Below are 11,674 nucleotides of genomic sequence, written 5' to 3'. Positions count from 1 at the left end.
AATAAGCTAAAGTAAGGATAAGATTTACATATTTATCCCGGGGTAGAGGAAAGCCGATTTGACGGCTCAACCATATGGCGAACCACGTCCTCTCGTCCGGTTACCATTCCATGTCGGGTATGGGATTAGTTAGATATTTGTTTTTCCGAAGCATGGACTTCACCACCATGCCTGTAAATATCTTCGTGGGAATCTTTTCTGAATATAAATTTGGGGAAAAGTTGTCTGAGGGCTTATAAATTATTAACGTCACCATTATATCTTGCTGATTTTAGCCAATGTTACAGAAGTAAAAAGAAAGTGCACGTTCTCCGGTGGCTTGAATAGTAATAATATTTATACGAGAATATCGGTCGGAGACCGAAGAGTTATCGATCGTCGGTTAGGGGATCCCCCAAAACAGCGTTCTTACTCCATAGTGACACCGTGTGTCCCATCACTAATTAATTAATAACTCGCTAATTATACGACATAATTTATCAAAAATCAATAGGCTTCTGATCCGAGCTATGATGAATGCACATGCAAAATTTGGAGAAGATTCAACCTCGCTATCGTGAGATATCGCGTGCATCTAACAGACAAACAAACAAACAGACAAATACCTATCAACATACTTACCGATCGTAAGATCGATAACTAATGAGCTGGATATTACTAAGCCTCAGAATCGAACCAAGATTTGTACAATCCGCATAGCTCCGGTTTTTTGTTTTGTAAGTCTAAAAAACTTAGACGGTATGTTAGTCATTGGTTTAAATGAGGATTTTATGCCCATCAGTGCAATGGAGTAAGTATATTCCTAATAGCATATTGACACCTATTCTACACGAGGTGACAGCAAATTAAAATAGCACATATGTCACATGCACAGTTGTGAATGGCTTGCTAATAGAGGAGTCAATCAAAGTGGTTTAATTGGGCTAATTTAGTGTTGTGAGCACGAGAAATGAAATAATACTGCGCGCGAAAGCCGCGCTAATAATCCAGCTATTCAAAAATCGATTGTCATTGAATGAACAATCACTCGCAGTCGGTGGATTTTTACATTTATCTTCGGGAGTCGAAAGATGATAACATGTCAATCTTATTTTACGAAATATGGCCATCACCCGGTTCAAGTATTACCAACCCGTTCAGCTCAGTGTGATGCACCGTCTGACAAATTCAGCCTCAAGATGTAGGCAAGAAGCAGAATAATAAATTAAATCGTCAAAATCAAGCAAAGAAATGCTAAAATTTCAAATCCGACAATTCATTAGTGGAATTGGTACCTGTCGCAGAACAATATGTCAAACATTTCAGAGGACTTCCGCCGAACTCCTGGTAAAGAACCAATACAATAGAGCAGGGTGGTCCAAAGTTGTGGGCTCCGCGGGCCACAATAGTACCAAGAATAGGTAAACAGTGCAATACAAAACAAGCACTTCTATTGTGTAAACACTTGGTTATCTGGTATTGTCAACCTAGACTAATGGAATCCGCATCCGATGTTTAGTATTCTATCATGTTGCCTATGTTGTAAGCATATACGAATTCCCGACCAAAACGATAGAAATCCAGGTAACAATTTAGACTGCCCATCATATCTTCAACTTCGCTAGTTGCTTCAGCTAGCCATCATACTATTCAATTCAGTCACAGTAGTGATATACCAACAATATGTCAACGATTTTTCTGATTTATTTCATGAGAAGCTATTTAAACTACGTAGGTATTCCTAATTTTCTGGCGCTCAAAGACGCAGTTGGTCGATGCTCTCTAATTCTACAAAACATACCGTTTTATCAATCCCAATTATTTCATTCGCATCTGTCAGGCAGGTAAAAAAGACAAATTTTTCTTATGTTACGGATAACCCCAAAAATAATGAAACAACACAAAAAATATCTCAAAATGTTTTCTGTTAATTATGAAACTAATTAACATAAAATTATAACACAAAAATCAATTATTATAACAACAATTAATAACACGGTTAATGGTATTACAAGTAAGATTATTACGCTATTATGGCTGTAATAATTATATTATTTCATATTTTGATTTAAAAAGTGCATGTTTACAAATTGTACACAAAGGGCGAGTTATTTTACTTAAAAAAGTGATATACATCAACATGCTGTATTAGGTGCGACATATTTTGCTCATTTGAAAACTGCATTGCAGCGCGTTCAAATATTAATAGTACATATATGAATAGCTCTCGATGCATGAATTATAATGATAATTTTTGATCGACTCATAATATGTATAAATCTCTATAACGAGAAAAACACGTTGGTGTTCAGCTGTGTATCACGGATCAGCAGGAAATTTGAGACAGAGTATCGTCCAAAACCTACGAAAGAAATAGGATTAAATTTTATATTATAATCAAATATCTACAATACAGCAAATTATTAGTTTAAGTACATAGGTTTAATTGGTTCGGGAAATTATAATTTGTAGATCAACACTACAAGGCGGTAATAGATTATTGTATTACAGCAGTGGTCAGCAAACTTTATGTACTTGCGGGCCAAATATACACATTTCCAGTAGCGTGCGGGTCGCATTATTATCGTCTACGAACACTCGCCACATTAAACTTCAAAGTCAGGCGCACTCTCACTTTCTATTGCTGTGTCAAAGCCTGCCACAATGAGGCGTATATGTGGTCTTTTTCAATATATAATCAAACAATGCATTGTTTTTATCTACTTATTATATGTGAAGGATGATGTTTTTCCTGTGTCATGACCAAAGCGTTAAAATTAAATGGCAACTATTTTGCTCCGCGGTACGTCGTCCAAACAAATGACGATCTGACCAGCGAGTACGAAATTTATTCTTAGTGTAATACATTTTAAATAAATCTACTCACAGCAATATGTGTTTTTATAATGTTTTATAATGACGATTAACATTAAGTATCATAATAACTGCGATGCTGACTGTGCATATCAAGCAAACTGGATTTGGAATGCGCAAAAAAAGAAAAATATTTTTCCGTCCAATCACTTTGGAATGTTCGACCGCCGAAAACTTCCCTCCGTTTCCCAGACATTCCCTCGAACGAACCGACTTTTAATGCATAAAACAAAAATTGATCCTAAATTTATTGTTGCTTCCGCCCGGATTTATGTGGTAACAAGTGCTGCTGTACGGCGCTTGTTTTGTAATAACTGGAATCAATTCTATGTCAATTACTTGATGAACGTTCCGTCGTTGGTAACAAATTAAATTAAGTTACGCGGGAAATTAGTTCGCACGCCGCAGTTTGTCTATCCCTGCCTTACAGCGTTTTCTGTGACTGTGTTTTGTTCAAATTCAATGTAAATTTTTGCAGTAAGGCGAGTTTCTAGGCTTTTCTTTTATAAAGTTCTGCGTTATACATTATCCATACCTCAGCAAGTTGATCTGCGTTATCGTAAGTGAAGCACATGGGTGGCTTGAACTTCATGACGTTGTTGAATGGACCGTCCAGGCTCACCAATATGTACCGATCACGCATCCTGCAAAATCAGAAAAATATACGAATGATTGCTGAACACTCAGATAGAGATATCAGTCTTCTAATTTAGGTTTTGAAGATACTAACTAGCCATAGCAATTTATGGCTTTTCTCCTCATTCCATATAACGTGGCGAATAAAAAAAAAACTGATGGAAAGAAACCCATTAAAAACATTTGTTTTGAAGAGCAGGGTGCCACATAGTGTTGGGTGTCTTTGTAGAGGGCTACAAATCATGGTGAAGGTCTGGGAATCAGCGGCCTAAAGATTTGTTGATCGAATTGTAACTCTCCTCATCCACAACCTTGGCTTTTTGTAGTGATTGAAATAGTAGAATTCTGTTTAGCAACTGTTACGCCAAACAAGCGAGAATAAAATGAATGGTGGTGAAATCGAGAAGCGCATACAGGCCGGCGGCAGTCTACATATGTTACAATTAAAATAATATTTAACCCATAACCGTTTTTATTCACAACTGGTGCTTCCCAAAAAAAACTGAGCCAGTCAGTACTGCATTCCTTCATATTATAGCAACTACAATGCAAAGTGCTTTACCTATTATACATGACTTCAGCTTCTTCTGTTGCAGGTTCTTTCGTTTTTTCATCACGCACCAGTTCAACTCCAATGAAAAGTCCAACACCCCTGCCATGAAAAACATATTGTAATTTTCTACAATGAAAATTTAAATCAACTGCATCGACCAAGCTAGCTATTCTTGTAAAATGACAACTCAATGCAATAAAAATTTCATGTGACAACAAATAACAATATATCGTCACAAGGGAATTACAATATGAAACATTTAAAATCATGGCGGAAATTGAATCTATTTCGTCTGGTAAACGATAGCTGAATAAATCAAAAGCATAAGTCTGAAGTAATTTTGTCGGAAAAATCCAAAAATCCCGACCTCACGTCTCCGATAATTTTGTGTTTTTTTTTGAGCAATTCAAACTTCTCAAGAAGATATTTTCCAACAGAAGATGCGTTTTCCATTAAATTTTCATTTTCAATGATATCCATCACCGTGTTGGCGATTGTACATGACACCGGGTTTCCGCCGAACTAAAAAGTACAGAACAATATGTCATATAATGATAGAGGAGGTCATCCATGTTCTGTATCGCAGTTCGTAAATGAGCAAAAAAACATTAACTATTCAAGGATACAAACAATAATTTCTTAAGTTCGAAAATATGAAATCATTGCCCGTAAAAGTACTACATGGACAATCTCACATTGCGACATAGAATACCAGTGTAAAAATCACGATGCGATACGGGCTTATTTAAACCTTAGAGAATTGAGCTCGATGTTTAAATTCAACTTTTCAAAGTGTTATAGTAACTGATGAATCAACCATTTGCTAAAAGCCAATTGCTTTCGACTTTCGAGATGTATAGCAGAACCTATTTTTCGATATTGATTAGAAAATGCGTTAAAATCATAAATACCATCTTAAGAGGTCGAGTGTTTGAGTCATTTCAAAACAAGTCATTGTCGTATATCCCTTTGCGGTAATTTTCTTGATTTAAAACCAGTACAAGCCCAGTCAATGTATGTTTATAGTATGAATTAATCTCATGACGTCAAATTTTGGTGTTTAGTGTCAGCTCTCATAACAGTGTGTAATTTCCATCGCGATTGCTAACCGCGTGAAAACACAGGGTTGCTGACATACATACCGTGTTGAAATAAGAAGGCAATTTGTTAGTAAGACTGTCTGCAATCTCTTTTGTTGTAATAACGGCTGACACAGGATGACCATTTCCCATCGGTTTCCCAACTGTAACGATGTCTGGAATGACATCTGGGCCCTTAAACCAAAATAAAAACAAGAACTAGCTAACACCTTTGAAAATGTGGGTCGAGGACTGAATTTAATAATCACCATATTGGTATTCAATTGTATGAAAGATGACTAACATAAGGTACGCGGTAGCATTTTAAAAGTAGAACCTTGCGCACCATCTTATTTGATTATGTTTCGACTGATTATTCTGGGGTAAAGAGGGTCGTAAACATGTTGTGCAAATTACTCAAGCTGTAAATTGCTGAAAGAACCCAATGTTGATTGAGTTTATGATGCACTTTCTTACAATCGTGTTGACGAAGATTAAATAATCAAATTCGAATAACGTCAAAGCAGTCGACAAGGTTTTTTAGTCGACGAGGCTTTTTAGTCAAGTACTGTTACATAAATGACAAAAATTGTGATGTGACATTGTATTTCTTTGTTCATCACACCATATTTTGATACAACATATTACTTGTTAGTTGTTGTGTTTCACAAGAAATGAACCCCAAGAATGATCAAACCGCTTTCTAATCTGATTTTAGAAAATACAAAGCAGTTTGCAGCATTGTTATGCAAAAACACACAAGATTTACAACAAATTTTGAGCCCGGAAAAACAGTTGTCATCCTGTTTCGCCTGCATGCTATTGACGCAATTGACAAGCGTTACCTAGGTCCTAGAGACCTACACTGTTGAAACTCGAATGAACTTCTATGGATATACATACAAACTTCAAAATGAATCGAATATAAAAGTGATGTACTATTCAAACATAAACAGGCGACGACAACCAGTTTTATGTTAACTGAAATACTTGGTAAACACATACTTGCTCGCCTGAGTAGCGCAATGTTTGGGGTGCAAACTAATATCTCTCAGAATTCTAACGCATTATCTTCATTAATATTTACCTTACAGTTTTATCTAATATTTGGCAAAGATGATACTACGAAACGCGAATAAAAAAGCGTCGCATGGATAACGGTACTCAAATTCTTGATATTGATTGGGCATTGAGAACAGATAGTACACACCCCTTTACCACGTGATTAACACTCTATAATCATTAACACACGCAGACTGTCTTAAATTTGTTCAACTAATAAATTACATTATTTATAATCGTATAGATAATATAAGGTCATTCAACCCATCTAAGGTGTGTTTTCTTTGCCAAAAAGTTGATTTATCCCAGAGACTAATGAGGCTTCGGAGTTTTCTAATGCCTATTCGCTATTTCACGTGCCAATATTAAAATATTACATTAAAATATTTATTTATTACTACTAAGAATTACTAATCTACTGATAATATTTAGCATAGAATTGAAAAACAACATCATTAAGACTTTCAAGTAATTACTCAAATTTCGCAGCAAAGTGATTTATTTTTATTCGAAAATGGGCGTGGTGTATCGTTTGAATTAATGCAGAGCCAATCGGAAAAGGGCAAACTCCATTTTACCTGCAATTGAAATGCCCAGTAATGTGATCCCACTCGGCCAAATCCTACTTGCACTTCATCTGCGATACATAGGCCTCCTGCAGCACGCACATACCTAAATTAAATATGGAAAATCAATAATATAAACAAAAAAACAGTCGACTAATATTCTGTGGTACATGTTCTAAGAGTGGCCTAAAACGACAATCTGTTTAGATATCTGATAGTTTTCAAATTCGTTCAAAGTGAGAACAGCCATGCCAAACAAAATTTCAAACATTTGTCACACACGAAAATGTTTTATGCTAGATATTACTAACAATTTACGATTTGATTTATAAATCATATATCCGCATGATTGAAGATAATAAAATTTGTAATAGGAGCGGGTAATGGCACGATACAGGAAATCGTTAAAATTGAAACAGAACTGAACGATATTTGACTTCTTACTATATCAAGATAACATTAGAATTTGTCATCCGTTAAGTTCTGGGCATCGATATGTTTATGCTATCAGGTAGGTTGTTTAATCTAATATGTATCAATATCAACAACTGCTCGCATGACTTGCTATACAAACCAAGCAACTTTTCACGATTTGAGTTTGATATCAAATTCTCAAGTTAATAAAAATAAGTCAATTTTACGCCAGTCGATTCATGTTACGTTGGCTATGAACGTAGGGTTCGTTCAACTCATGATGTCAATATTGTAAAACTATGATGTTCATTCAGTATGGCTTCAATAAATCCAGTGCATTATTTTTTGTCTTGTATACTCCACAAAGTCAAAAATCGTCAGTAAAATGAAAAAGTGATTTTAGAATAGACAAACTACTAATAAAATTAAATTGCGAACGATCAGAGCTAAACTACAATATTAGTTACGACTGAAAATACGTACCGAAAAGCTTCGCGCATGTATCCCTCAGGGGGAATGATTTGTCCTCCGCAACTCTGCAGTGATTCCATTATAAATGCGGAGAGCTGGAAGAATATATTTTCGTCCATCCCGAAATTTATAAAACCTAACCAAACTTAACTAGGCAGAATACTGCCATTAAAATTTACCATCGGGGCATGAACTATTCTCGTATGTTAGAGCAAGAAGAATAGGAATCTATGAATGGTACACTTACCGGTATTCAAGCCATGGCCTAAACATCCAAATTCTTAATTCTATAATGTTATGTGACATGGGAGTGGTGGGAAATATCCAATATATGACGCATTATCAGTAGAATAATAAATAGCTAAGCCTAGAATGTAATATTTATCGGCGTCACCGCTGTAGTCGCATTTTTTGCAAATTATTAATTTGATGCAGCTACGAAAAAAACGTACCTTTCTATTTTTGTCTTTCATAATCTCTATTTTCTGGTTAAGTTCATTGGCGTAATCCAAACCAGGATTTTCGCTTCCGGCATATTTACCGCGGTAAACATCAGGCGCTGACACCTATTATATTGAAATAGTCAAAAGTAAGTTGAAAAATACAATGTGAGTGACAAGTAATTATGCTTTGTGACATTAAGATCGAATCAGATTAAAATGAATATTACTTTGTATATATTGCAAATCCAGTGAGTAATTTCAAAAGAGTCATCAATATTAATTAATTTATGCTGGAATCTTTTTACGCTGCCAAATAATGTCTTCTTGTTAATTCATTGTGTTGTAAGATACCAATGAAGATAATCGTTAAAATCGATTTTCACCAAGTAATATAATCTTGTTATTGACTTTGACACCAAGAGAAACTGTTTACGATAGTTTAATATGAAAATAATTCAATTATTACATTTCATAAATAGTTTATATTATTAGATAACCTACCACGTGGACGTAATCTTTATGGTCTTCAGGTTTTCTCCATTTATATGGGCTAATTTCAAGACATGACCTCACATGACCGTGATATGCGCTGTCCATTGTTATAACATCTGTTCCACCGGAATACGCGGCGGCGAGTGTGAGAGCTAGGTCATTGGCCTCTGACCTTGAAATATGAAAAGGAGGTTAGTATAAAAATATACTATTTTCTCCGATGAAATCAGTTCACATGAATAATCAAATAGCGTCGTAGATCATATTGCCTGATAAACCCCGTTATATTACGAAAACTAAAATAAATTGTTTCTAGAAGCGAGCAATATGATTACCGCGCACGTACATTATGTTAATATTGCGGTATATGAAATTTGATTAAAATTGTCCAGTGGCGTCATTCCCATTGCATAAAACGATATACATTTAAAAGAAAATGCAAATGATAGTTTCCCGGTGTAACATGTCTGCATATTTATTAAAATTCAAATTTCAGAGCATTGAGGTGAAATTGACAATAGTTTTGATATTGAGGAGGGTTACATTGTGTTCACATAAATACAAAATTTGGTAAAAATTTATGCTAAAACTACAAACTAAAATTGTATCAATAATATTTTACGTTCATTACCCCGAATTCATAAAAAAGCAGACATCGAGGGGATTCGGGAAAGTATTGGCGAGACGTTCTGCAAGTGATACATGAGTGTTATGCAAATAGCGGGAATTGGTACAAAGTTTCGACATCTGTTCATTGCATGCTTCCGTCACTTTAGGATGTGAATGACCAACTGAAAAAAAGAAGAAATAATACTAATATTTATTAGTTGTGTTGGTGTGGAAGCTTTCGCCGTCTCCAGCCAATAAAAACCGATCCTTACAACACATTTGAAATTCTTCTCACCGTGTGCAACATTATTGATGCAGTCCAAATATCGATTTCCCTTTTCGTCAATCAAGTACTGCCCTTCGCCCTTTACTATCATTAGCGGATCATGGCGAAAATATAAGGCAGTAGGAGACCTGTTAAAAATAAGTTAGTACGGAATCAAGCATTGATAAAGGGCTCCATTCTTTTCTCGCATAAAAACGTTTCGCGCTGTGCAAATTTTGTAGCCATACGTTTTAAGCTATTTCAAGGTTGCCGCTGACAAGTAGACCGAATGATCATTTCGCGGTCATCCTGCCATTCGGTATAAATATTTTGTGATCATTCTTGTTTCCATTTTGTTATGTTTCACCGGAATGTCTAACTCTAATAGAAACGATTTGATTGATTGATTAGAATAAGCTCACGATATTATAGTACATATACATCGGCATTTCTTTAGTCTTTCTAGTGACCAGTATATATTAATTCTTAATAATTTGGCCAAAGCAAGTTGTCCCACACTCACTCAAAAGCAACAAAGACTCATCGATGGGCAAAACTACGGACGACCAATGAAATGCCAAGGGTCTGCTGTATTTCAACGAAATCGAAAGGGATTCGATAAATAATGCAATACTGAAACAGTCAATATTTCAATACATTTCAGCTCTGCGGAACAATTCAATCGTACCGTCGCGTAACGCACTCAGAACAAAGAACTGCTTACCCAACATGTTTGATCCGTAAAGCCAGAACATCCTTTTTGTTCAATTCGTAGACAGCGTTCCCGTTTAAGTCCATTATCTGAGCTTCGCGATAGTGTCAGTCCCCCCTACTTAGACTGGCCTGCCTAATAAAAAAAAGGCGTTGCATTGCAAATTAAAATCCTCTCTTATTAGGAAAACAAAATCGTGGATTGACAAATCTGCAAATTGATGTTGCAGGATATTAAATCATAATTTAACAGCACACGTAGTCACTTAGTAATAGTGGATACGCGAGGCCGAGGTAAAAATGTATTTTGAATAAATTAATATCCATGCCCTGCGTTTTGAACAGCTGATCTCAAAAATTCTAAGTCGGCGCATATAAGTTACCTCCAACATTCCAACAGCAGTCTATCTAGGCTACGCCGACCGCGCTATAGCTTTACAACACCTTGAGTGCTGAGAAATCAGAGCCTTATATATTACTCAGCAAATTTGACGTCGTTGTGACGCAATAAGGAAAAAAGGTAAACAGTGTGTCGCTCATAAAAAGGTTCCAACTCGAGGTTTAGATTTTGAGGACGTGTTTGGCGGTGGATTCTTGGCAGCGGGTAACCGCACAATAAATTGACTTCGGAAAGATAAGCCTGCTTCACGCGCACAAACACGACTGGGAGCGGTGTTTATCGAACTTTCAGTTCCGCCCAGCTTGACAGACCCGGATTTGAAATTCGACTTGGGCAAGACCAGATTAGGTCGTAACAATACTTCACTGTCCATGAAACTACCCTGGGTGAGCTTGGCATGCCCACATGACCGTAATTCAATTATTCGAATTCGAAAATTTGCGCAAAGCAAAGCCATGCACACTCAGAAAAAAATGTCCCAGGCCCAACTTTCATATTAGTTACACGTAACTAAAGAAATGCAAAGAGCTACTATAGTGGTGAACAACAACTATACGATCAGACCAGAAAACAAATGAAGTAGTGAACTCCCAAACAGCTGCATCTATTAAGGCTATAATTCACACACTGCTTTGATCTAATACTTGGTAGTTGGTACTTTATATGTATATAATATATGTAATCAAATTTTTAGTTTATAATGTTTGAACAATTAGCAGCTCAACAGCCTACTTTCCTTTGACGACGTTAGATTCATACCAATCCTATAACAGAAGTTAAATAGCGCAGAAATACTCTCAAATCAAAACACCACGCCATTAAGGACGAGCAGTACTGTATACCCAGTGATAGAACACGCAGAAGTTTTAAATAAATTTTTTATAGCATATAGAGCAGTGGTCGGCAACCGCCGGGCCGCGACCCACCGCCGGCCCGCGGTAAGGTTACTACCGGTGCGTAGAAACGTGACACAAAAAACGTACGATGCACTAATAGCATTGTTACCTCTATGCGAGGTAGGGTTTTTAAAATTGACTACTAAAACTATAAAAGCGAAATATCTAAGTAGGGTGAACGTAATAAAACATGTTACGTGAATAGTATCACCTTTGTTTTTGAA

At 36.1% G+C, this 11,674-nt stretch overlaps 1 protein-coding gene across 1 annotated transcript; it reads right to left on the bottom strand.

Moving 5' to 3' along the window:
* Positions 1–1,665: 1,665 nt before the first annotated feature.
* LOC120338732 (ethanolamine-phosphate phospho-lyase-like) lies at positions 1,666–10,562 on the bottom strand. Its single transcript, XM_039406658.2, has 13 exons — positions 10,538–10,562; positions 10,168–10,290; positions 9,474–9,592; positions 9,201–9,360; positions 8,579–8,741; positions 8,087–8,200; positions 7,647–7,729; positions 6,762–6,855; positions 5,185–5,316; positions 4,410–4,564; positions 4,052–4,141; positions 3,389–3,497; positions 1,666–2,341 (listed from the first exon to the last, which is right to left on the bottom strand). Exons 2-13 carry the CDS (start codon positions 10,239–10,241, stop codon positions 2,306–2,308), a joined length of 1,329 nt encoding a protein of 442 aa, XP_039262592.2. The 5' UTR covers positions 10,242–10,290; positions 10,538–10,562; the 3' UTR covers positions 1,666–2,305.
* Positions 10,563–11,674: the final 1,112 nt, after the last annotated feature.

This window comes from Styela clava, chromosome 9 (genome assembly GCF_964204865.1).
Source record: "Styela clava chromosome 9, kaStyClav1.hap1.2, whole genome shotgun sequence".
NCBI lineage: Eukaryota > Metazoa > Chordata > Ascidiacea > Stolidobranchia > Styelidae > Styela > Styela clava.
Note: the sequence above shows the minus strand (reverse complement) of the source record. Positions and strands in the feature narration are given on the sequence as shown.

What these genes read in the sequence shown, in the direction of transcription:
- LOC120338732 (XM_039406658.2), bottom strand. Translation starts at nt 10,241, where the DNA reads ATGGACTTAAACGGGAACGCTGTCTACGAATTGAACAAAAAGGATGTT. An exon ending in ACTGGGCATTTCAATTGCAG is followed by an intron (nt 5,317 to 6,761) that starts GTAAAATGGAGT and finishes TTTTGGTTTAAG; the next exon opens with GGCCCAGATGTCATTCCAGA. An exon ending in ACGCAGATCAACTTGCTGAG is followed by an intron (nt 2,342 to 3,388) that starts GTATGGATAATG and finishes TTTCTTTCGTAG; the next exon opens with GTTTTGGACGATACTCTGTC.